This window comes from Oncorhynchus kisutch, unplaced genomic scaffold (assembly GCF_002021735.2).
Source record: "Oncorhynchus kisutch isolate 150728-3 unplaced genomic scaffold, Okis_V2 Okis09a-Okis19a_hom, whole genome shotgun sequence".
NCBI lineage: Eukaryota > Metazoa > Chordata > Actinopteri > Salmoniformes > Salmonidae > Oncorhynchus > Oncorhynchus kisutch.
In genome coordinates this window covers 14,790,947-14,818,261 of record NW_022261985.1, presented here as the reverse complement: position 1 = coordinate 14,818,261, position 27,315 = coordinate 14,790,947, and the positions used below count along the sequence as shown (strand labels likewise).

At 40.8% G+C, this 27,315-nt stretch overlaps 1 protein-coding gene across 1 annotated transcript in view; it reads right to left on the bottom strand.

The window, feature by feature from the left end:
- The window catches only part of LOC109887189 (LARGE xylosyl- and glucuronyltransferase 1-like), a 210,686-nt gene that overhangs the window by 92,035 nt on the left and 91,336 nt on the right, over nucleotides 1-27,315 (bottom strand). Inside the window, 1 exon segment of the mRNA XM_031815405.1 lies at nucleotides 11,677-12,003. Coding sequence (XP_031671265.1) covers nucleotides 11,677-12,003 — 327 coding nt within the window.

The window sequence follows — 27,315 nt, the reverse complement described above, 5'->3', positions numbered from 1 at the left end:
AATGCCTGTAGTAGGGTGTTATCACCCAATCAGAGGGTCGTTGTAAAGCTGGGAGGAGGAGTTAGTTAGTTTCATCTCTCAACTAAATAAAACACCCCTGGTCTTCTCTACAAACTCTGTTAGTTCATTATCTACGGTCTTCTCTACAAACTCTGTTAGTTCATTATCTACGGTCTTCTCTACAAACTCTGTTAGTTCATTATCTACAGTCTTCTCTACAAACTCTGTTAGTTCATTATCTACGGTCTTCTCTACAAACTCTGTTAGTTCATTATCTACGGTCTTCTCTACAAACTCTGTTAGTTCATTATCTACGGTCTTCTCTACAAACTCTGTTAGTTCATTATCTATAGTCTTCTCTACAAACTCTGTTAGTTCATTATCTACAGTCTTCTCTACAAACTCTGTTAGTTCATTATCTACGGTCTTCTCTACAAACTCTGTTAGTTCATTATCTACGGTCTTCTCTACAAACTCTGTTAGTTCATTATCTACGGTCTTCTCTACAAACTCTGTTAGTTCATTATCTATAGTCTTCTCTACAAACTCTGTTAGTTCATTATCTACAGTCTTCTCTACAAACTCTGTTAGTTCATTATCTACGGTCTTCTCTACAAACTCTGTTAGTTCATTATCTACGGTCTTCTCTACAAACTCTGTTAGTTCATTATCTACGGTCTTCTCTACAAACTCTGTTAGTTCATTATCTACGGTCTTCTCTACAAACTCTGTTAGTTCATTATCTACAGTCTTCTCTACAAACACTGTTAGTTCATTATCTACGGTCTTCTCTACAAACTCTGTTAGTTCATTATCTATGGTCTTCTCTACAAACTCTGTTAGTTCATTATCTATGGTCTTCTCTACAAACTCTGTTAGTTCATTATCTACGGTCTTCTCTACAAACTCTGTTAGTTCATTATCTATGGTCTTCTCTACAAACTCTGTTAGTTCATTATCTATAGTCTTCTCTACAAACTCTGTTAGTTCATTATCTATAGTCTTCTCTACAAACTCTGTTAGTTCATTATCTATGGTCTTCTCTACAAACTCTGTTAGTTCATTATCTATGGTCTTCTCTACAAACTCTGTTAGTTCATTATCTACGGTCTTCTCTACAAACTCTGTTAGTTCATTATCTATGGTCTTCTCTACAAACTCTGTTAGTTCATTATCTATGGTCTTCTCTACAAACTCTGTTAGTTCATTATCTATGGTCTTCTCTACAAACTCTGTTAGTTCATTATCTATGGTCTTCTCTACAAACTCTGTTAGTTCATTATCTACGGTCTTCTCTACAAACTCTGTTAGTTCATTATCTATGGTCTTCTCTACAAACTCTGTTAGTTCATTATCTATAGTCTTCTCTACAAACTCTGTTAGTTCATTATCTATGGTCTTCTCTACAAACTCTGTTAGTTCATTTTCAACGGTCTTCTCTACAAACTCTGTTAGTTCATTATCTATAGTCTTCTCTACAAACTCTGTTAGTTCATTATCTATGGTCTTCTCTACAAACTCTGTTAGTTCATTATCTATGGTCTTCTCTACAAACTCTGTTAGTTCATTATCTATAGTCTTCTCTACAAACTCTGTTAGTTCATTATCTATGGTCTTCTCTACAAACTCTGTTAGTTCATTATCTATGGTCTTCTCTACAAACTCTGTTAGTTCATTATCTACAGTCTTCTCTACAAACTCTGTTAGTTCATTATCTATGGTCTTCTCTACAAACTCTGTTAGTTCATTATCTACGGTCTTCTCTACAAACTCTGTTAGTTCATTATCTACGGTCTTCTCTACAAACTCTGTTAGTTCATTATCTACGGTCTTCTCTACAAACTCTGTTAGTTCATTATCTACGGTCTTCTCTACAAACTCTGTTAGTTCATTATCTACAGTCTTCTCTACAAACTCTGTTAGTTCATTATCTATGGTCTTCTCTACAAACTCTGTTAGTTCATTATCTATGGTCTTCTCTACAAACTCTGTTAGTTCATTATCTACGGTCTTCTCTACAAACTCTGTTAGTTCATTATCTACGGTCTTCTCTACAAACTCTGTTAGTTCATTATCTACGGTCTTCTCTACAAACTCTGTTAGTTCATTATCTACGGTCTTCTCTACAAACTCTGTTAGTTCATTATCTACGGTCTTCTCTACAAACTCTGTTAGTTCATTATCTACGGTCTTCTCTACAAACTCTGTTAGTTCATTATCTACGGTCTTCTCTACAAACTCTGTTAGTTCATTATCTACGGTCTTCTCTACAAACTCTGTTAGTTCATTATCTACAGTCTTCTCTACAAACTCTGTTAGTTCATTATCTACGGTCTTCTCTACAAACTCTGTTAGTTCATTATCTATGGTCTTCTCTACAAACTCTGTTAGTTCATTATCTATGGTCTTCTCTACAAACTCTGTTAGTTCATTATCTACGGTCTTCTCTACAAACTCTGTTAGTTCATTATCTACGGTCTTCTCTACAAACTCTGTTAGTTCATTATCTATGGTCTTCTCTACAAACTCTGTTAGTTCATTATCTATGGTCTTCTCTACAAACTCTGTTAGTTCATTATCTACGGTCTTCTCTACAAACTCTGTTAGTTCATTATCTATGGTCTTCTCTACAAACTCTGTTAGTTCATTATCTACGGTCTTCTCTACAAACTCTGTTAGTTCATTATCTACGGTCTTCTCTAAAAAACTCTGTTAGTTCATTATCTACAGTCTTCTCTACAAACTCTGTTAGTTCATTATCTACGGTCTTCTCTACAAACTCTGTTAGTTCATTATCTACAGTCTTCTCTACAAACTCTGTTAGTTCATTATCTACGGTCTTCTCTACAAACTCTATTAGTTCATTATCTACGGTCTTCTCTACAAACTCTGTTAGTTCATTATCTACAGTCTTCTCTACAAACTCTGTTAGTTCATTATCTACGGTCTTCTCTACAAACTCTGTTAGTTCATTATCTACGGTCTTCTCTACAAACTCTGTTCGTTCATTATCTACGGTCTTCTCTACAAACTCTGTTAGTTCATTATCTATGGTCTTCTCTACAAACTCTGTTAGTTCATTATCTACGGTCTTCTCTACAAACTCTGTTAGTTCATTATCTATGGTCTTCTCTACAAACTCTGTTAGTTCATTATCTACGGTCTTCTCTACAAACTCTGTTAGTTCATTATCTACGGTCTTCTCTACAAACTCTGTTAGTTCATTATCTACGGTCTTCTCTACAAACTCTGTTAGTTCATTATCTACAGTCTTCTCTACAAACTCTGTTAGTTCATTATCTACGGTCTTCTCTACAAACTCTGTTAGTTCATTATCTATGGTCTTCTCTACAAACTCTGTTAGTTCATTATCTATGGTCTTCTCTACAAACTCTGTTAGTTCATTATCTACGGTCTTCTCTACAAACTCTGTTAGTTCATTATCTACGGTCTTCTCTACAAACTCTGTTAGTTCATTATCTACGGTCTTCTCTACAAACTCTGTTAGTTCATTATCTACGGTCTTCTCTACAAACTCTGTTAGTTCATTATCTACGGTCTTCTCTACAAACTCTGTTAGTTCATTTTCTACGGTCTTCTCTACAAACTCTGTTAGTTCATTATCTACGGTCTTCTCTACAAACTCTGTTAGTTCATTATCTACAGTCTTCTCTACAAACTCTGTTAGTTCATTATCTACGGTCTTCTCTACAAACTCTGTTAGTTCATTATCTACGGTCTTCTCTACAAACTCTGTTAGTTCATTATCTACGGTCTTCTCTACAAACTCTGTTAGTTCATTATCTACAGTCTTCTCTACAAACTCTGTTAGTTCATTATCTACGGTCTTCTCTACAAACTCTGTTAGTTCATTATCTATGGTCTTCTCTACAAACTCTGTTAGTTCATTTTCTACGGTCTTCTCTACAAACTCTGTTAGTTCATTATCTACGGTCTTCTCTACAAACTCTGTTAGTTCATTATCTACGGTCTTCTCTACAAACTCTGTTAGTTCATTATCTACAGTCTTCTCTACAAACTCTGTTAGTTCATTATCTACGGTCTTCTCTACAAACTCTGTTAGTTCATTATCTATGGTCTTCTCTACAAACTCTGTTAGTTCATTATCTATGGTCTTCTCTACAAACTCTGTTAGTTCATTATCTACGGTCTTCTCTACAAACTCTGTTAGTTCATTATCTACGGTCTTCTCTACAAACTCTGTTAGTTCATTATCTATGGTCTTCTCTACAAACTCTGTTAGTTCATTATCTATGGTCTTCTCTACAAACTCTGTTAGTTCATTATCTACGGTCTTCTCTACAAACTCTGTTAGTTCATTATCTATGGTCTTCTCTACAAACTCTGTTAGTTCATTATCTACGGTCTTCTCTACAAACTCTGTTAGTTCATTATCTACGGTCTTCTCTAAAAAACTCTGTTAGTTCATTATCTACAGTCTTCTCTACAAACTCTGTTAGTTCATTATCTACGGTCTTCTCTACAAACTCTGTTAGTTCATTATCTACAGTCTTCTCTACAAACTCTGTTAGTTCATTATCTACGGTCTTCTCTACAAACTCTGTTAGTTCATTATCTACGGTCTTCTCTACAAACTCTGTTAGTTCATTATCTACAGTCTTCTCTACAAACTCTGTTAGTTCATTATCTACGGTCTTCTCTACAAACTCTGTTAGTTCATTATCTACGGTCTTCTCTACAAACTCTGTTCGTTCATTATCTACGGTCTTCTCTACAAACTCTGTTAGTTCATTATCTATGGTCTTCTCTACAAACTCTGTTAGTTCATTATCTATGGTCTTCTCTACAAACTCTGTTAGTTCATTATCTACGGTCTTCTCTACAAACTCTGTTAGTTCATTATCTATGGTCTTCTCTACAAACTCTGTTAGTTCATTATCTACGGTCTTCTCTACAAACTCTGTTAGTTCATTATCTACGGTCTTCTCTACAAACTCTGTTAGTTCATTATCTACAGTCTTCTCTACAAACTCTGTTAGTTCATTATCTACAGTCTTCTCTACAAACTCTGTTAGTTCATTATCTACGGTCTTCTCTACAAACTCTGTTAGTTCATTATCTATGGTCTTCTCTACAAACTCTGTTAGTTCATTATCTATGGTCTTCTCTACAAACTCTGTTAGTTCATTATCTACGGTCTTCTCTACAAACTCTGTTAGTTCATTATCTACGGTCTTCTCTACAAACTCTGTTAGTTCATTATCTACGGTCTTCTCTACAAACTCTGTTAGTTCATTATCTACGGTCTTCTCTACAAACTCTGTTAGTTCATTATCTACGGTCTTCTCTACAAACTCTGTTAGTTCATTTTCTACGGTCTTCTCTACAAACTCTGTTAGTTCATTATCTACGGTCTTCTCTACAAACTCTGTTAGTTCATTATCTACAGTCTTCTCTACAAACTCTGTTAGTTCATTATCTACGGTCTTCTCTACAAACTCTGTTAGTTCATTATCTACGGTCTTCTCTACAAACTCTGTTAGTTCATTATCTACGGTCTTCTCTACAAACTCTGTTAGTTCATTATCTACAGTCTTCTCTACAAACTCTGTTAGTTCATTATCTACGGTCTTCTCTACAAACTCTGTTAGTTCATTATCTATGGTCTTCTCTACAAACTCTGTTAGTTCATTTTCTACGGTCTTCTCTACAAACTCTGTTAGTTCATTATCTATGGTCTTCTCTACAAACTCTGTTAGTTCATTATCTACGGTCTTCTCTACAAACTCTGTTAGTTCATTATCTACGGTCTTCTCTACAAACTCTGTTAGTTCATTATCTATGGTCTTCTCTACAAACTCTGTTAGTTCATTATCTACGGTCTTCTCTACAAACTCTGTTAGTTCATTATCTACAGTCTTCTCTACAAACTCTGTTAGTTCATTATCTACGGTCTTCTCTACAAACTCTGTTAGTTCATTATCTACAGTCTTCTCTACAAACTCTGTTAGTTCATTATCTACGGTCTTCTCTACAAACTCTGTTAGTTCATTATCTACGGTCTTCTCTACAAACTCTGTTAGTTCATTATCTACGGTCTTCTCTACAAACTCTGTTAGTTCATTATCTATGGTCTTCTCTACAAACTCTGTTAGTTCATTATCTACGGTCTTCTCTACAAACTCTGTTAGTTCATTATCTACGGTCTTCTCTACAAACTCTGTTAATTCATTATCTACGGTCTTCTCTACAAACTCTGTTAGTTCATTATCTACGGTCTTCTCTACAAACTCTGTTAGTTCATTATCTACGGTCTTCTCTACAAACTCTGTTAGTTCATTATCTACGGTCTTCTCTACAAACTCTGTTAGTTCATTATCTACGGTCTTCTCTACAAACTCTGTTAGTTCATTATCTACGGTCTTCTCTACAAACTCTGTTAGTTCATTATCTATGGTCTTCTCTACAAACTCTGTTAGTTCATTATCTACGGTCTTCTCTACAAACTCTGTTAGTTCATTATCTATGGTCTTCTCTACAAACTCTGTTAGTTCATTATCTACGGTCTTCTCTACAAACACACACTGTTAGTTCATTATCTATAGTCTTCTCTACAAACTCTGTTCGTTCATTATCTACAGTCTTCTCTACAAACTCTGTTAGTTCATTATCTATAGTCTTCTCTACAAACACACACTGTTAGCCTGTTGGTTCATTATCTATGGTCTTCTCTACAAACACACACTGTTAGCCTGTTGGTTCATTATCTATAGTCTTCTCTACAAACACACACTGTTAGTTTATTATCTATAGTCTTCTCTACAAACTCTGTTCGTTCATTATCTACAGTCTTCTCTACAAACTCTGTTAGTTCATTATCTATAGTCTTCTCTACAAACACACACTGTTAGCCTGTTAGTTCATTATCTATGGTCTTCTCTACAAACACAGACAGTGGTCACAGACTGAGGACAGTAGAGATGGACCAATCAGGACAGTAGAGATGGACCAATCAGGACAGTAGAGATGGACCAATCAGGACAGTAGAGATGGACCAATCAGGACAGTAGAGATGGACCAATCAGGACAGTAGAGATGGACCAATAAGGACAGTAGAGATGGACCAATAAGGACAGTAGAGATGGACCAATAAGGACAGTAGAGATGGACCAATAAGGACAGTAGAGATGCACCAATAAGGACAGTAGAGATGCACCAATAAGGACAGTAGAGATGGACCAATCAGGACAGTAGAGATGGACCAATCAGGACAGTAGAGATGGACCAATCAGGACAGTAGAGATGGACCAATAAGGACAGTAGAGATGGGCCAATAAGGACAGTAGAGATGGGCCAATAAGGACAGTAGTTGATGGACCAATAAGGACAGTAGAGATGGACCAATAAGGACAGTAGAGATGGACCAATAAGGACAGTAGAGATGGGCCAAGCGGGACAGTAGAGATGGGCCAATCAGGACAGTAGAGATGGGCCAATCAGGACAGTAGAGATGGACCAATAAGGACAGTGGAGATGGACCAATAAGGACAGTAGAGATGGACCAATAAGGACAGTAGAGATGGACCAATAAGGACATTAGAGATGGACCAATAAGGACAGTAGAGATGGACCAATCGGGACAGTAGAGATGGGCCAATAAGGACATTAGAGATGGACCAATAAGGACTACTCAAAGCACAGTGCAGCTGGTAATACCCATCATGCCCTTTGTAAGAGCCTTGCTAGTGATGAACGTGTCTGAAATAGAAGAGATTTACTGTGACATCACAGTACTAAAGACCCTCCAACAAACCTGCTGTTAGAATGACCTGACAGACACTTAATGAGAGTAGCCATAATATCACAATATTTAACATGACCAGGCTTTAATATGACCAGACCTTCAACATGACCAGACCATCAACATGGCCAGGCTTTAATAAATAAATAGTCTGGGTGGCCATTTGATTAATTGTTCAGCAGTCTAATAGCTTGGGGGGTAGAGGCTGTTTCAGGAGCCTTTTGGTCCTAGATTTGGTGCTCTGGTACCGCTTGCCGTGAGGTAGCAGAGAAACCAGTCAATGACTTGGGTGACTGAAGTCTTTGACAATTTATCCAAGACTGACCAGTATGAAAATGTATGAACTCTGGTAATTGACAAAATAAAATAAAAAAAAGTAGATTAGTGAGTATATAAAATAGAAAGGTGTGTTAGATGTTTGGATGACCTTAGGTGGAGGTATAAAACGAATGGACTACATGCAGTGCTGAAGGTCACATTACTGGTGCATTTCTCTGGTAGAGAATCAATACCCACGTACACAGTACTGTCAGGATCAACTGTAGGAGGAGCAAACGCCACAATATTACTGGTGCATTTCTCTGGTAGAGAATCAATATCCACGTACACAGTACTGTCAGGATCAACTGTAGGAGGGGCTAACACACTAAACAGACAGGCTGATCTTATCTGATCTCCTCCTAGTGTAACTCACCTGACACTAATCTACCAGTCTTATCTGATCTCCTCCTAGTGTAACTCACCTCACACTAGTCTACCAGTCTTATCTCCTCCTAGTGTAACTCACCTGACACTAGTCTAGCAGTCTGATCTCCTCCTAGTGTAACTCACCTGACACTAGTCTACCAGTCTTGTCTCCTCCTAGTGTAACTCACCTGACACTAGTCTACCAGTCTTATCTCCTCCTAGTGTAACTCACCTGACACTAGTCTACCAGTCTTATCTCCTCCTAGTGTACCTCACCTGACACTAGTCTACCAGTCTTATCTTATCTCCTCCTAGTCTAACTCACCTGACACTAGTCTACCAGTCTTGTCTCCTCCTAGTGTAACTCACCTGACACTAGTCTACCAGTCTTATCTCCTCCTAGTGTACCTCACCTGACACTAGTCTACCAGTCTTATCTTATCTCCTCCTAGTCTAACTCACCTGACACTAGTCTACCAGTCTTGTCTCCTCCTAGTGTAACTCACCTGACACTAGTATACCAGTCTTGCCTCCTCCTAGTGTAACTCACCTGACACTAGTCTACCAGTCTTGTCTCCTCCTAGTGTACCTCACCTGACACTAGTCTACCAGTCTTATCTCCTCCTAGTGTAACTCACCTGACACTAATCTACCAGTCTTATCTTATCTCCTCCTAGTGTAACTCACCTGACACTAGTCTACCAGTCTTATCTCCTCCTAGTGTAACTCACCTCACACTAGTCTACCAGTCTTATCTCCTCCTAGTGTACCTCACCTGACACTAGTATACCAGTCTTGTCTCCTCCTAGTGTACCTCACCTGACACTAGTATACCAGTCTTATCTCCTCCTAGTGTAACTCACCTCACACTAGTCTACCAGTCTTATCGTATCTCCTCCTAGTGTACCTCACCTGACACTAGTCTACCAGTCTTATCTCCTCCTAGTGTACCTCACCTGACACTAGTCTACCAGTCTTATCTCCTCCTAGTGTAACTCACCTGACACTGTCTACCAGTCTTATCTCCTCCTAGTGTAACTCACCTGACACTAATCTACCAGTCTTATCTTATCTCCTCCTAGTGTACCTCAACCGACACTAGTCTACCAGTCTTATCTCCTCCTAGTGTAACTCACCTGACACTAGTCTACCAGTCTTATCTGATCTCCTCCTAGTGTAACTCACCTGACACTAGTTTACCAGTCGTATCTTATCTCCTCCTAGTGTAACTCAACCGACACTAGTCTACCAGTCTTATCTTATCTCCTCCTAGTGTAACTCACCTGACACTAGTCTACCAGTCTTATCTCCTCCTAGTGTAACTCACCTGACACTAGTCTACCAGTCTTATCTTATCTCCTCCTAGTGTAACTCACCTGACACTAGTCTACCAGTCTTATCTCCTCCTAGTGTAACTCACCTGACACTAGTCTACCAGTCTTATCTTATCTCCTCCTAGTGTAACTCACCTGACACTAGTCTACCAGTCTTATCTTATCTCCTCCTAGTGTAACTCACCTGACACTAGTCTACCAGTCTTATCTCCTCCTAGTGTACCTCACCTGACACTAGTCTACCAGTCTTATCTCCTCCTAGTGTAACTCACCTCACACTAGTCTACCAGTCTTATCTCCTCCTAGTGTACCTCACCTGACACTAGTATACCAGTCTTGTCTCCTCCTAGTGTACCTCACCTGACACTAGTATACCAGTCTTATCTCCTCCTAGTGTAACTCACCTCACACTAGTCTACCAGTCTTATCGTATCTCCTCCTAGTGTACCTCACCTGACACTAGTCTACCAGTCTTATCTCCTCCTAGTGTACCTCACCTGACACTAGTCTACCAGTCTTATCTCCTCCTAGTGTAACTCACCTGACACTGTCTACCAGTCTTATCTCCTCCTAGTGTAACTCACCTGACACTAATCTACCAGTCTTATCTTATCTCCTCCTAGTGTACCTCAACCGACACTAGTCTACCAGTCTTATCTCCTCCTAGTGTAACTCACCTGACACTAGTCTACCAGTCTTATCTGATCTCCTCCTAGTGTAACTCACCTGACACTAGTTTACCAGTCGTATCTTATCTCCTCCTAGTGTAACTCAACCGACACTAGTCTACCAGTCTTATCTTATCTCCTCCTAGTGTAACTCACCTGACACTAGTCTACCAGTCTTATCTCCTCCTAGTGTAACTCACCTGACACTAGTCTACCAGTCTTATCTTATCTCCTCCTAGTGTAACTCACCTGACACTAGTCTACCAGTCTTATCTCCTCCTAGTGTAACTCACCTGACACTAGTCTACCAGTCTTATCTTATCTCCTCCTAGTGTAACTCACCTGACACTAGTCTACCAGTCTTATCTTATCTCCTCCTAGTGTAACTCACCTGACACTAGTCTACCAGTCTTATCTTATCTCCTCCTAGTGTAACTCACCTGACACTAGTCTACCAGTCTTATCTCCTCCTAGTGTACCTCACCTGACACTAGTCTACCAGTCGTATCTCCTCCTAGTGTAACTCACCTGACACTAGTCTACCAGTCTTGTCTCCTCCTAGTGTAACTCACCTGACACTAGTCTACCAGTCTTATCTCCTCCTAGTGTACCTCACCTGACACTAGTCTACCAGTCTTGTCTCCTCCTAGTGTAACTCACCTGACACTAGTCTACCAGTCTTATCTCCTCCTAGTGTACCTCACCTGACACTAGTCTAGCAGTCTGATCTCCTCCTAGTGTAACTCACCTGACACTAGTCTACCAGTCTTGTCTCCTCCTAGTGTAACTCACCTGACACTAGTCTACCAGTCTTATCTTATCTCCTCCTAGTGTAACTCACCTGACACTAGTCTACCAGTCTTATCTTATCTCCTCCTAGTGTAACTCACCTGACACTAGTCTACCAGTCTTATCTCCTCCTAGTGTACCTCACCTGACACTAGTCTAGCAGTCTGATCTCCTCCTAGTGTAACTCACCTGACACTAGTCTACCAGTCTTGTCTCCTCCTAGTGTAACTCACCTGACACTAGTCTACCAGTCTTATCTTATCTCCTCCTAGTGTAACTCACCTGACACTAGTCTACCAGTCTTATCTTATCTCCTCCTAGTGTAACTCACCTGACACTAGTCTACCAGTCTTATCTCCTCCTAGTGTAACTCACCTGACACTAGTCTACCAGTCTTATCTCCTCCTAGTGTAACTCACCTCACACTTGTCTACCGCTGGCTGCTGCACACAGTCTGACCTGTTGCCCGAGGAGCCAGCTTTAAGCCCCGCCTCGTTGTCCCCTGTTCCCTCCTCCGAGTGAGTCTTGCTCTGGTTGCCGCGGTGATTGGTGTGATGTGGAGCAGGGCCAGCAGGGCTCCGGGGGGGTCGGCTGAGTTCACGGCGGAGAAGTTGGTTCTCCTCTTCGACCTCACGGACCCTCAGCTCCAACGCCTCCCTAGACACACCCCCTCCCAAGGCCCCGCCCCTGGCCGTCAACGTGGACAACTGAGGCAACAGGGGGGACAGGGGGAGGGGCTTCACTGTAGAGGGGGAGGAGACAGAGAAACAGGAAGTTGATCAGAAGCAATAGTGCCACATTCATTAAGTCAACTGAGGGCCACGTTAAATCAGCTCACTGGCCAGTTGCGGCTCGTAAACCACGAGTTTAAGACCACTGCAATAAGCCATTCGCCTGGTCCCAGATAAGTATGTGTTCAAGCCAACTGATCTTCAGCTGGCTAAAGCTCAGGCAGAATTGGTACAAGCCCCGCAGCAGGATATCATCACTTCAGGGTATAGACTCAGCAGGGTTCTCAATTTCAACTTTAACTCAACTCTTAACTCGGCTTGCCTCAACTTCTCTCCGTGAATCAATATGAATCACTGACATTGCTGGATGTGATGTGAGGAAAGATGAAACCAGAGCACTACGACTGCAGAAGAAGCACCGGAGACAAGGAGTAATGTCACTGATTAGTGTTTAGTATATATATATATATATCAGTCTAGCATCAGTGATTAGTATATCTATCAGCCTATCAGTGATTAGTATATCTATCAGCCTATCAGTGATTAGTATATCTATCAGCCTATCAGTGATTAGTATATCTATCAGCCTATCAGTGATTAGTATATCTATCAGCCTATCAGTGATTAGTATATATATCAGCCTAGCATCAGTGATTAGTATATCTATCAGTCTAGCATCAGTGATTAGTATATCTATCAGTCTAGCATCAGTGATTAGTATATCTATCAGCCTATCAGTGATTAGTATATATATCAGCCTAGCATCAGTGATTAGTATATATATCAGTCTAGCATCAGTGATTAGTATATCTATCAGCCTATCAGTGATTAGTATATATATCAGCCTAGCATCAGTGATTAGTATATATATCAGCCTATCAGTGATTAGTATATATATCAGTCTAGCATCAGTGATTAGTATATCTATCAGCCTATCAGTGATTAGTATATATATCAGCCTAGCATCAGTGATTAGTATATATATCAGCCTATCAGTGATTAGTATATATATCAGCCTAGCATCAGTGATTAGTATATCTATCAGCCTATCAGTTATTAGTATATATATCAGTCTAGCATCAGTGATTAGTATATCTATCAGCCTATCAGTGATTAGTATATATATCAGCCTAGCATCAGTGATTAGTATATCTATCAGCCTATCAGTGATTAGTATATATATCAGCCCAGCATCAGTGATTAGTATATATATCAGCCTAGGATCAGTGATTAGTATATCTATCAGCCTATCAGTGATTAGTATATATATCAGCCCAGCATCAGTGATTAGTATATCTATCAGCCTATCAGTGATTAGTATATATATCAGCCTAGGATCAGTGATTAGTATATATATCAGTCTAGCATCAGTGATTAGTATATATATCAGCCGAGCATCAGTGATTAGTATATATATCAGCCGAGCATCAGTGATTAGTATATATATCAGTCTAGCATCAGTGATTAGTATATATATCAGTCTAGCATCAGTGATTAGTATATATATCAGTCTAGCATCAGTGATTAGTATATATATCAGTCTAGCATCAGTGATTAGTATATATATCAGTCTAGCATCAGTGATTAGTATATATATCAGTCTAGCATCAGTGATTAGTATATATATCAGTCTAGCATCAGTGATTAGTATATATATCAGTCTAGCATCAGTGATTAGTATATATATCAGTCTATCAGTGATTAGTATATATATCAGTCTAGCATCAGTGATTAGTATATATATCAGTCTAGCATCAGTGATGTTTTATATCACTGTACTAAGAGGAGATGTTAAAGTGTTCCCAGCATCAGTGATGTTTTATATCACTGTACTAAGAGGAGATGTTAAAGTGTTCCCAGCATCAGTGATGTTTTATATCACTGTACTAAGAGGAGATGTTAAAGTGTTCCCAGCATCAGTGATGTTTTATATCACTGTACTAAGAGGAGATGTTAAAGTCTTCACAGCAACAGCAGCATCGGGCTGAATGTCAAAAGACCTAATGGAGGCTGAGGTTTCAAATTAGCAGTCAGGTCCAAGTGATGCATCTCTAGCCTTGGAGCACACAGATATCGTTCAATCAATATCCTGGATACTGAGAGGAGAGCCGGGGGCTATAGCTACGCGCACCAGGCTCTAATTTCAGCCAGTATCAATTTCTCCTCTCCTCTTTTTTTCCCCCCGATATGTCCTCAGACATGAGAGAATATGGAGTTACTTTCGTGTCATCTAATATCAAGCAACAAAAAAAACGTCTGAAGTCCAGAACAACATTTGAAGTGTTGCAAAACAGAGAGAAAAAATAACGAGAACATTCATTGTAAGGAAATGAAATGCGAGAACAAATGTTTTGTTAATGAACGGGACATTTTGTCTTCTTCTTCTTCTTCTTCTTGTTGAAACATTGAACCTTTGAATTATTTAGCAGATGCTCTTATCCAGAGGATTTTTAAGGAAATCACCATGGCGATCAAACACCGTGGCCATCAATCACCATGGCAATCAAACACCGTGGCCAGCAAACACCATGGCCATCAATCACCATGGCCATCAAACACCGTGGCCATCAATCACCGTCTATTGTCCCTATCTATTGTCCCTATCTATTGTCCCGATCTTTGCCTGCTATTGTCCCCATCTTAGCCTGCTATTGTCCCCATCTATTGTCCCGATCTTTGCCTACTATTGTCCCCGTCTATTGTCCCCGTCTATTGTCCCCATCTTTGCCTGCTATTGTCCCCATCTTTGCCTGCTATTGTCCCTATCTATTGTCCCGATCTTTGCCTGCTATTGTCCCTATCTATTGTCCCTATCTTTGCCTGCTATTGTCCCGATCTTTGCCTGCTATTGTCCCTATCTATTGTCCCCATCTTTGCCTGCTATTGTCCCCATCTTTGCCTGCTATTGTCCCTATCTATTGTCCCGATCTTTGCCTGCTATTGTCCCCATCTATTGTCCCGATCTTTGCCTGCTATTGTCCCCATCTATTGTCCCGATCTTTGCCTGCTATTGTCCCCATCTTTGCCTGCTATTGTCCCCATCTTTGCCTGCTATTGTCCCCATCTATTGTCCCCATCTTTGCCTGCTATTGTCCCCATCTATTGTCCCGATCTTTGCCTGCTATTGTCCCCATCTATTGTCCCCATCTTTGCCTGCTATTGTCCCCATCTATTGTCCATATCTTTGCCTGCTATTGTCCCCATGTATTGTCCCGATCTATGCCTGCTATTGTCCCCATCAATTGTCCCCATCTTTGCCTGCTATTGTCCCGATCTTTGCCTGCTATTGTCCCCATCTATTGTCCCGATCTTTGCCTGCTATTGTCCCCATCTATTGTCCCCATCTTTGCCTGCTATTGTCCCCATCTTTGCCTGCTATTGTCCCCATCTTTGCCTGCTATTGTCCCCATCTATTGTCCCTATCTTTGCCTGCTATTGTCCCCATCTATTGTCCCCATCTTTGCCTGCTATTGTCCCCATCTTTGCCTGCTATTGTCCCTATCTTTGCCTGCTATTGTCCCTATCTTTGCCTGCTATTGTCCCCATCATTGCCTCCTATTGTCCCTATCTTTGCCTGCTATTGTCCCCATCTAATGTCCCTATCTTTGCCTGCTATTGTCCCAATCTTTGCCTGCTATTGTCCCTATCTTTGCCTGCTATTGTCCCTATCTATTGTCCCTATCTATTGTCCCCATCTTTGCCTGTATGTCCCTATCTTTGCCTGCTATTGTCCCTATCTGTTGTCCCTATTTTTGCCTGCTATTGTCCCTATCTATTGTGGGTTAACTGCCTTGTTCAAGGGCGACAGATTTGTACCTTGTCAGCTCATGGATTCGATCATGCAACCTTCCGGTTACTAGCCCAACGCTCTATCCACTAGGCTACCTGCTGGTTACTGGTCCAACACTCTAACCACTAGGCTACCTGCTGGTTACTAGTCCAACGCTCTAACCACTAGGCTACCTGCTGGTTACTAGCCCAATGCTTTAACCACTAGGCTACCTGCTGGTTACTAGTCCAACGCTCTAACCACTAGGCTACCTGCTGGTTACTAGTCCAACACTCTAACCACAAGGCTACCTGCTGGTTACTAGTCCAACGCTCTAACCACTAGGCTACCTGCTGGTTACTAGTCCAACGCTCTAACCACTAGGCTACCTGCTGGTTACTAGTCCAACACTAACCACTAGGCTACCTGCTGGTTACTAGTCCACCGCTCTAACCACTAGGCTACCTGCTCTAACCACTAGGCTACCTGCTGGTTACTAGTCCAACCCTAACCACTAGGCTACCTGCTGGTTACTAGTCCAACGCTCTAACCACTAGGCTACCTACTGGTTACTAGTCCAAGGCTCTAACCACTAGGCTACCTGCTGGTTACTGGTCCAACACTCTCACCACTAGGCTACCTGCTGGTTACTGGTCCAACACTCTCCCCACTAGGCTACCTGCTGGTTACTAGTCCAATGCTCTAACCACTAGGCTACCTGCGGGTTACTAGTCCAACACTAACCACTAGGCTACCTGCTGGTTACTAGTCCAACGCTCTAACCACTAGGCTACCTGCTGGTTACTAGTCCAACGCTCTAACCACTAGGCTACCTGCTGGTTACTGGTCCAACACTCTAACCACTAGGCTACCTGCTGGTTACTGGTCCAACACTCTCACCACTAGGCTACCTGCTGGTTACTAGTCCAACGCTCTAACCACTAGGCTACCTGCTGGTTACTAGTCCAACACTCTAACCACTAGGCTACCTGCTGGTTACTAGTCCAACGCTCTAAACACAAGGCTACCTGCTGGTTACTAGTCCAATGCGCTAAACACTAGGCTACCTGCTGGATGTCCTGATTTGTTGACATTTAATGTAATAGTAGGGGTGTTAACCTCAGTGTCCTGGATAACTGTAATTATGACCACGTAGTCATCCACCTCACTCCTCACCTCAACACCATGATAGCTGATGTGTGGTGAGTGTTCTGGCACAAAATGGTGGCTGTGCATCACCCAGGTGGGCTACACAGATTGGTAGTGGACGACTGTACTTTTGGGTTTTATTCTGGACTTGTGTTGCTTGATATTAAATGGCACTAAAGCAGCTCCAGGAGAGAAACAGCCAATGATGTTTGTGGATAGAAAGAAAAACAGTGTGTCTCCAGAGGTCGGTCGTGGTCCGTTCAGAGCTGTGAAGACCTCTCTGTACTCCCCCTCACTCTCTCTGCTCTCTCTATGACCCTGGAGTGATGAAGGGAGCAGAGAGAGAGGACAGAGAGAGAGAGAGGTCTCAGAGAAAAAAAACTCCCAATACTGCCGGATTAAATATAAAGCCTTTAGTTTCACAGTTCACTTCCTGTGAAAGACACAGCAAGCGTCCGTGTCCTCGCCACCTCTCCAATGCTAATTGGTGTCAGCAGGACTAATGCACTCTAATAGGTCCACAGAACTGAGTTTATTTATACTGTACTGTCTATAAATCTAATATACTGCTATTTATACTAGCTGTCTGGAGTAATGTTCCTCTGTACAGTAGTTTATAAACATAGTCAGCTAGCTGTCTGGAGTAATGTTCCTCTGTACAGTAGTTTATAAACATAGTCAGCTAGCTGTCTGGAGTAATGTTCCTCTGTAGTTTATAAACATAGTCAGTTAGCTGTCTGGAGTAATGTTCCTCTGTAGTTTATAAACATAGTCAGCTAGCTGTCTGGCGTAATGTTCCTCTGTACAGTAGTTTATAAACATAGCCAGCTAGCTGTCTGGAGTAATGTTCCTCTGTACAGTAGTTTATAAACATAGTCAGCTAGCTGTCTGGAGTAATGTTCCTCTGTACAGTAGTTTATAAACATAGTCAGCTAGCTGTCTGGAGTAATGTTCCTCTGTACAGTAGTTTATAAACATAGTCAGCTAGCTGTCTGGAGTAATGTTCCTCTGTAGTTTATAAACATAGTCAGCTAGCTGTCTGGAGTAATGTTCCTCTGTACAGTAGTTTATAAACATAGTCAGCTAGCTGTCTGGAGTAATGTGCCTCTGTAGTTTATAAACATAGTCAGCTAGCTGTCTGGAGTAATGTTCCTCTGTAGTTTATAAACATAGCCAGCTAGCTGTCTGGAGTAATGTTCCTCTGTAGTTTATAAACATAGTCAGCTAGCTGTCTGGAGTAATGTTCCTCTGTACAGTAGTTTATAAACATAGCCAGCTAGCTGTCTGGAGTAATGTTCCTCTGTACAGTAGTTTATAAATATAGTCAGCTAGCTGTCTGGAGTAATGCTCCTCTGTAGTTTATAAACATAGTCAGCTAGCTGTCTGGAGTAATGTTCCTCTGTACAGTAGTTTATAAACATAGTCAGCTAGCTATCTGGAGTAATGTTCCTCTGTAGTTTATAAACATAGTCAGCTAGCTGTATGGAGTAATGTTCCTCTGTAGTCTATAAACTTAGTCAGCTAGCTGTCTGGAGTAATGTTCCTCTGTAGTTTATAAACATAGCCAGCTAGCTGTCTGGAGTAATGTTCCTCTGTAGTTTATAAACATAGTCAGCTAGCTGTCTGGAGTAATGTTCCTCTGTACAGTAGTTTATAAACATAGTCAGCTAGCTGTCTGGAGTAATGTTCCTCTGTAGTTTATAAACATAGTCAGCTAGCTGTCTGGAGTAATGTTCCTCTGTACAGTAGTTTATAAACATAGTCAGCTAGCTGTCTGGAGTAATGTTCCTCTGTAGTTTATAAACATAGTCAGCTAGCTGTCTGGAGTAATGTTCCTCTGTACAGTAGTTTATAAACATAGCCAGCTAGCTGTCTGGAGTAATGTTCCTCTGTACAGTAGTTTATAAACATAGTCAGCTAGCTGTATGGAGTAATGTTCCTCTGTAGTTTATAAACATAGTCAGCTAGCTGTCTGGAGTAATGTTCCTCTGTAGTTTATAAACATAGTCAGCTAGCTGTCTGGAGTAATGTTCCTCTGTACAGTAGTTTATAAACATAGTCAGCTAGCTGTCTGGAGTAATGGTCCTCTGTACAGTAGTTTATAAACATAGTCAGCTAGCTTTCTGGAGTAATGTTCCTCTGTAGTTTATAAACATAGTCAGTTAGCTGTCTGGAGTAATGTTCCTCTGTAGTTTATAAACATAGTCAGCTAGCTGTCTGGAGTAATGTTCCTCTGTACAGTAGTTTATAAACATAGTCAGCTAGCTGTCTGGAGTAATGTTCCTCTGTAGTTTATAAACATAGTCAGCTAGCTGTCTGGAGTAATGTTCCTCTGTAGTTTATAAACATAGTCAGCTAGCTGTCTGGAGTAATGTTCCTCTGTACAGTAGTTTATAAACATAGTCAGCTAGCTGTCTGGAGTAATGTTCCTCTGTACAGTAGTTTATAAACATAGTCAGCTAGCTGTCTGGAGTAATGTTCCTCTGTACAGTAGTTTATAAACATAGTCAGCTAGCTGTCTGGAGTAATGTTCCTCTGTAGTTTATAAACATAGTCAGCTAGCTGTCTGGAGTAATGTTCCTCTGTAGTTTATAAACATAGTCAGTTAGCTGTCTGGAGTAATGTTCCTCTGTAGTTTATAAACATAGTCAGCTAGCTGTCTGGAGTAATGTTCCTCTGTAGTCTATAAACATAGTCAGCTAGCTGTCTGGAGTAATGTTCCTCTGTAGTCTATAAACATAGTCAGCTAGCTGTCTGGAGTAATGTTCCTCTGTACAGTAGTTTATAAACATAGTCAGCTAGCTGTCTGGAGTAATGTGCCTCTGTAGTTTATAAACATAGTCAGCTAGCTGTCTGGAGTAATGTTCCTCTGTAGTCTATAAACATAGTCAGCTAGCTGTCTGGAGTAATGTTCCTCTGTAGTTTATAAATATAGTCAGCTAGCTGTCTGGAGTAATGTTCCTCTGTACAGTAGTTTATAAACATAGTCAGCTAGCTGTCTGGAGTAATGTTCCTCTGTAGTTTATAAACATAGTCAGCTAGCTGTCTGGAGTAATGTTCCTCTGTAGTTTATAAACATAGTCAGCTAGCTGTCTGGAGTAATGTTCCTCTGTAGTTTATAAACATAGTCAGCTAGCTGTCTGGAGTAATGTTCCTCTGTAGTTTATAAACATAGTCAGCTAGCTGTCTGGAGTAATGTTCCTCTGTAGTTTATAAACATAGTCAGCTAGCTGTCTGGAGTAATGTTCCTCTGTAGTTTATAAACAGCTGTCTGGAGTAATGTTCCTCTGTAGTTTATAAACATAGTCAGCTAGCTGTCTGGAGTAATGTTCCTCTGTAGTTTATAAACATAGTCAGCTAGCTGTCTGGAGTAATGTGCCTCTGTAGTTTATAAACATAGTCAGCTAGCTGTCTGGAGTAATGTTCCTCTGTAGTTTATAAACATAGTCAGCTAGCTGTCTGGAGTAATGTTCCTCTGTAGTTTATAACCATAGTCAGCTAGCTGTCTGGAGTAATGTTCCTCTGTACAGTAGTTTATAAACATAGTCAGCTAGCTGTCTGGAGTAATGTTCCTCTGTAGTTTATAAACATAGTCAGCTAGCTGTCTGGAGTAATGTTCCTCTGTACAGTAGTTTATAAACATAGTCAGCTAGCTGTCTGGAGTAATGTTCCTCTGTAGTTTATAAACATAGTCAGCTAGCTGTCTGGAGTAATGTTCCTCTGTACAGTAGTTTATAAACATAGCCAGCTAGCTGTCTGGAGTAATGTTCCTCTGTACAGTAGTTTATAAACATAGTCAGCTAGCTGTCTGGAGTAATGTTCCTCTGTAGTTTATAAACATAGTCAGCTAGCTGTCTGGAGTAATGTTCCTCTGTAGTTTATAAACATAGTCAGCTAGCTGTCTGGAGTAATGTTCCTCTGTACAGTAGTTTATAAACATAGTCAGCTAGCTGTCTGGAGTAATGGTCCTCTGTACAGTAGTTTATAAACATAGTCAGCTAGCTTTCTGGAGTAATGTTCCTCTGTAGTTTATAAACATAGTCAGTTAGCTGTCTGGAGTAATGTTCCTCTGTAGTTTATAAACATAGTCAGCTAGCTGTCTGGAGTAATGTTCCTCTGTACAGTAGTTTATAAACATAGTCAGCTAGCTGTCTGGAGTAATGTTCCTCTGTAGTTTATAAACATAGTCAGCTAGCTGTCTGGAGTAATGTTCCTCTGTAGTTTATAAACATAGTCAGCTAGCTGTCTGGAGTAATGTTCCTCTGTACAGTAGTTTATAAACATAGTCAGCTAGCTGTCTGGAGTAATGTTCCTCTGTACAGTAGTTTATAAACATAGTCAGCTAGCTGTCTGGAGTAATGTTCCTCTGTACAGTAGTTTATAAACATAGTCAGCTAGCTGTCTGGAGTAATGTTCCTCTGTAGTTTATAAACATAGTCAGCTAGCTGTCTGGAGTAATGTTCCTCTGTAGTTTATAAACATAGTCAGTTAGCTGTCTGGAGTAATGTTCCTCTGTAGTTTATAAACATAGTCAGCTAGCTGTCTGGAGTAATGTTCCTCTGTAGTCTATAAACATAGTCAGCTAGCTGTCTGGAGTAATGTTCCTCTGTAGTCTATAAACATAGTCAGCTAGCTGTCTGGAGTAATGTTCCTCTGTACAGTAGTTTATAAACATAGTCAGCTAGCTGTCTGGAGTAATGTGCCTCTGTAGTTTATAAACATAGTCAGCTAGCTGTCTGGAGTAATGTTCCTCTGTAGTCTATAAACATAGTCAGCTAGCTGTCTGGAGTAATGTTCCTCTGTAGTTTATAAACATAGTCAGCTAGCTGTCTGGAGTAATGTTCCTCTGTACAGTAGTTTATAAACATAGTCAGCTAGCTGTCTGGAGTAATGTTCCTCTGTAGTTTATAAACATAGTCAGCTAGCTGTCTGGAGTAATGTTCCTCTGTAGTTTATAAACATAGTCAGCTAGCTGTCTGGAGTAATGTTCCTCTGTAGTTTATAAACATAGTCAGCTAGCTGTCTGGAGTAATGTTCCTCTGTAGTTTATAAACATAGTCAGCTAGCTGTCTGGAGTAATGTTCCTCTGTACAGTAGTTTATAAACATAGTAAGCTAGCTGTCTGGAGTAATGTTCCTCTGTACAGTAGTTTATAAACATAGTCAGCTAGCTGTCTGGAGTAATGTTCCTCTGTAGTTTATAAACATAGTCAGCTAGCTGTCTGGAGTAATGTTCCTCTGTAGTTTATAAACATAGCCAGCTAGTTGTCTGGTGTAATGTTCCTCTGTACAGTAGTTTATAAACATAGTCAGCTAGCTGTCTGGAGTAATGTTCCTCTGTAGTTTATAAACATAGTCAGCTAGCTGTCTGGAGTAATGTTCCTCTGTACAGTAGTTTATAAACATAGTCAGCTAGCTGTCTGGAGTAATGTTCCTCTGTAGTTTATAAACATAGCCAGCTAGCTGTCTGGAGTAATGTTCCTCTGTAGTTTATAAACATAGTCAGCTAGCTGTCTGGAGTAATGTTCCTCTGTAGTTTATAAACATAGTCAGCTAGCTGTCTGGAGTAATGTTCCTCTGTACAGTAGTTTATAAACATAGTCAGCTAGCTGTCTGGAGTAATGTTCCTCTGTAGTTTATAAACATAGTCAGCTAGCTGTCTGGAGTAATGTTCCTCTGTAGTTTATAAACATAGTCAGCTAGCTGTCTGGAGTAATGTTCCTCTGTAGTTTATAAACATAGTCAGCTAGCTGTCTGGAGTAATGTTCCTCTGTACAGTAGTTTATAAACATAGTCAGCTAGCTGTCTGGAGTAATGTTCCTCTGTACAGTAGTTTATAAACATAGTCAGCTAGCTGTCTGGAGTAATGTTCCTCTGTAGTTTATAAACATAGTCAGCTAGCTGTCTGGAGTAATGTTCCTCTGTAGTTTATAAACATAGCCAGCTAGCGGTCTGGTGTAATGTTCCTCTGTACAGTAGTTTATAAACATAGTCAGCTAGCTGTCTGGAGTAATGTTCCTCTGTAGTTTATAAACATAGTCAGCTAGCTGTCTGGAGTAATGTTCCTCTGTACAGTAGTTTATAAACATAGTCAGCTAGCTGTCTGGAGTAATGTTCCTCTGTAGTTTATAAACATAGCCAGCTAGCTGTCTGGAGTAATGTTCCTCTGTAGTTTATAAACATAGTCAGCTAGCTGTCTGGAGTAATGTTCCTCTGTAGTTTACAAACATAGTCAGCTAGCTGTCTGGAGTAATGTTCCTCTGTACAGTAGTTTATAAACATAGTCAGCTAGCTGTCTGGAGTAATGTGCCTCTGTAGTTTATAAACATAGTCAGCTAGCTGTCTGGAGTAATGTTCCTCTGTAGTCTATAAACATAGTCAGCTAGCTGTCTGGAGTAATGTTCCTCTGTAGTTTATAAACATAGTCAGCTAGCTGTCTGGAGTAATGTTCCTCTGTACAGTAGTTTATAAACATAGTCAGCTAGCTGTCTGGAGTAATGTTCCTCTGTAGTTTATAAACATAGTCAGCTAGCTGTCTGGAGTAATGTTCCTCTGTACAGTAGTTTATAAACATAGTCAGCTAGCTGTCTGGAGTAATGTTCCTCTGTAGTTTATAAACATAGTCAGCTAGCTGTCTGGAGTAATGTTCCTCTGTAGTTTATAAACATAGTCAGCTAGCTGTCTGGAGTAATGTTCCTCTGTACAGTAGTTTATAAACATAGTCAGCTAGCTGTCTGGAGTAATGTTCCTCTGTACAGTAGTTTATAAACATAGTCAGCTAGCTGTCTGGAGTAATGTTCCTCTGTAGTTTATAAACATAGTCAGCTAGCTGTCTGGAGTAATGTTCCTCTGTAGTTTATAAACATAGCCAGCTAGTTGTCTGGTGTAATGTTCCTCTGTACAGTAGTTTATAAACATAGTCAGCTAGCTGTCTGGAGTAATGTTCCTCTGTAGTTTATAAACATAGTCAGCTAGCTGTCTGGAGTAATGTTCCTCTGTACAGTAGTTTATAAACATAGTCAGCTAGCTGTCTGGAGTAATGTTCCTCTGTAGTTTATAAACATAGCCAGCTAGCTGTCTGGAGTAATGTTCCTCTGTAGTTTATAAACATAGTCAGCTAGCTGTCTGGAGTAATGTTCCTCTGTAGTTTATAAACATAGTCAGCTAGCTGTCTGGAGTAATGTTCCTCTGTACAGTAGTTTATAAACATAGCCAGCTAGCTGTCTGGAGTAATGTTCCTCTGTAGTTTATAAACATAGTCAGCTAGCTGTCTGGAGTAATGTTCCTCTGTAGTTTATAAACATAGTCAGCTAGCTGTCTGGAGTAATGTTCCTCTGTAGTTTATAAACATAGTCAGCTAGCTGTCTGGAGTAATGTTCCTCTGTACAGTAGTTTATAAACATAGTCAGCTAGCTGTCTGGAGTAATGTTCCTCTGTACAGTAGTTTATAAACATAGACAGCTAGCTGTCTGGAGTAATGTTCCTCTGTAGTTTATAAACATAGTCAGCTAGCTGTCTGGAGTAATGTTCCTCTGTAGTTTATAAACATAGCCAGCTAGCTGTCTGGTGTAATGTTCCTCTGTACAGTAGTTTATAAACATAGTCAGCTAGCTGTCTGGAGTAATGTTCCTCTGTAGTTTATAAACATAGTCAGCTAGCTGTCTGGAGTAATGTTCCTCTGTACAGTAGTTTATAAACATAGTCAGCTAGCTGTCTGGAGTAATGTTCCTCTGTAGTTTATAAACATAGCCAGCTAGCTGTCTGGAGTAATGTTCCTCTGTAGTTTATAAACATAGTCAGCTAGCTGTCTGGAGTAATGTTCCTCTGTAGTTTATAAACATAGTCAGCTAGCTGTCTGGAGTAATGTTCCTCTGTAGTTTACAAACATAGTCAGCTAGCTGTCTGGAGTAATGTTCCTCTGTACAGTAGTTTATAAACATAGCCAGCTAGCTGTCTGGAGTAATGTGCCTCTGTAGTTTATAAACATAGTCAGCTAGCTGTCTGGAGTAATGTTCCTCTGTAGTTTATAAACAGCTGTCTGGAGTAATGTTCCTCTGTAGTTTATAAACATAGTCAGCTAGCTGTCTGGAGTAATGTTCCTCTGTAGTTTATAAACATAGTCAGCTAGCTGTCTGGAGTAATGTTCCTCTGTACAGTAGTTTATAAACATAGTCAGCTAGCTGTCTGGAGTAATGTTCCCCTGTAGTTTATAAACATAGTCAGCTAGCTGTCTGGAGTAATGTTCCTCTGTAGTTTATAAACATAGCCAGCTAGCTGTCTGGAGTAATGTTCCTCTGTAGTTTATAAACATAGTCAGCTAGCTGTCTGGAGTAATGTTCCTCTGTACAGTAGTTTATAAACATAGCCAGCTAGCTGTCTGGAGTAATGTTCCTCTGTACAGTAGTTTATAAACATAGTCAGCTAGCTGTCTGGAGTAATGTTCCTCTGTAGTTTATAAACATAGTCAGCTAGCTGTCTGGAGTAATGTTCCTCTGTAGTTTATAAACAGCTGTCTGGAGTAATGTTCCTCTGTAGTTTATAAACATAGTCAGCTAGCTGTCTGGAGTAATGTTCCTCTGTAGTTTATAAACATAGTCAGCTAGCTGTCTGGAGTAATGTGCCTCTGTAGTTTATAAACATAGTCAGCTAGCTGTCTGGAGTAATGTTCCTCTGTAGTTTATAAACATAGTCAGCTAGCTGTCTGGAGTAATGTTCCTCTGTAGTTTATAACCATAGTCAGCTAGCTGTCTGGAGTAATGTTCCTCTGTACAGTAGTTTATAAACATAGTCAGCTAGCTGTCTGGAGTAATGTTCCTCTGTAGTTTATAAACATAGTCAGCTAGCTGTCTGGAGTAATGTGCCTCTGTAGTTTATAAACATAGTCAGCTAGCTGTCTGGAGTAATGTTCCTCTGTAGTTTATAAACATAGTCAGCTAGCTGTCTGGAGTAATGTTCCTCTGTAGTTTATAACCATAGTCAGCTAGCTGTCTGGAGTAATGTTCCTCTGTACAGTAGTTTATAAACATAGTCAGCTAGCTGTCTGGAGTAATGTTCCTCTGTAGTTTATAAACATAGTCAGCTAGCTGTCTGGAGTAATGTTCCTCTGTAGTTTATAAACAGCTGTCTGGAGTAATGTTCCTCTTTAGAGTAGTTTTGTAACAGCTAATGTGGATCATAATAAAATACCAAATCGTGCTGAGCTGGACAGCCTCTTCAGAGTGCTGCAATCTCTAGACACAGTACACTTTGACACCTCCGGATCGATGCCCTGGGAATGGGCTGACGTAACCTTTAAACAGCCCATGTCAACCAGCCAACAGCTAGGATGTAGAGCTGCAGAGAGACATGCTATGGCTTGATGGACCCTTGGTGGTGTGCTTGGTCTCATTGGACAGTGTGTTTTGTGCTGATCTGGCAACCCATTTGGCAGGCCATGGTGTCACAGTGACAAAGGGAAGAGGTTAGAGAGACAGGCATGGGGACAGTGGGAGAAGGTGAGAGAGACAGTGGGAGGAGGTGAGAGAGACAGTGGGAGGAGGTGAGAGAGACAGTGGGAGGAGGTGAGAGAGACAGTGGGAGGAGGTGAGAGAGACAGTGGGAGGAGGTGAGAGAGACAGTGGGAGGAGGTGAGAGGGACAGTGGGAGGAGGTTAGAGAGAGACCGTGGGAGGAGGTTAGAGAGAGACCGTGGGAGGAGGTGAGAGAGACAGTGGGGGGAGGTGAGAGAGACCGTGGGAGGAGGTTAGAGAGAGACCGTGGGAGGAGGTGAGAGAGAGACCGTGGGAGGAGGTGAGAGAGACAGTGGGAGGAGGTGAGAGAGACAGTGGGAGGAGATGAGAGGGACAGTGGGAGGAGGTGAGAGGGACAGTGGGAGGAGGTGAGAGAGACAGTGGGAGGAGGTGAGAGAGACAGTGGGAGGAGGTGAGAGAGACAGTGGGAGGAGATGAGAGGGACAGTGGGAGGAGGTGAGAGGGACAGTGGGAGGAGGTTAGAGAGAGACCGTGGGAGGAGACCGTGAGAGACCGTGGGAGGAGACCGTGAGAGAGACAGTGGGAGGAGGTGAGAGAGACAGTGGGAGGAGGTGAGAGAGACAGTGGGAGGAGGTGAGAGAGACCGTGGGAGGAGGTGAGAGAGATAGTGGGAGGAGGTGAGAGAGACAGTGGGAGGAGGTGAGAGAGAGACCGTGGGAGTAGTGAGAGAGAGACCGTGGGAGGAGGTGAGAGAGACTGTGGGAGGAGGTGAGAGAGAGACTGTGGGAGGAGGTGAGAGAGACAGTGGGAGGAGGTGAGAGAGACAGTGGGAGGAGGTGAGAGAGACAGTGGGAGGAGGTGAGAGAGACAGTGGGAGGAGGTGAGAGAGACAGTGGGAGGAGGTGAGAGAGACAGTGGGAGGAGGTGAGAGGGACAG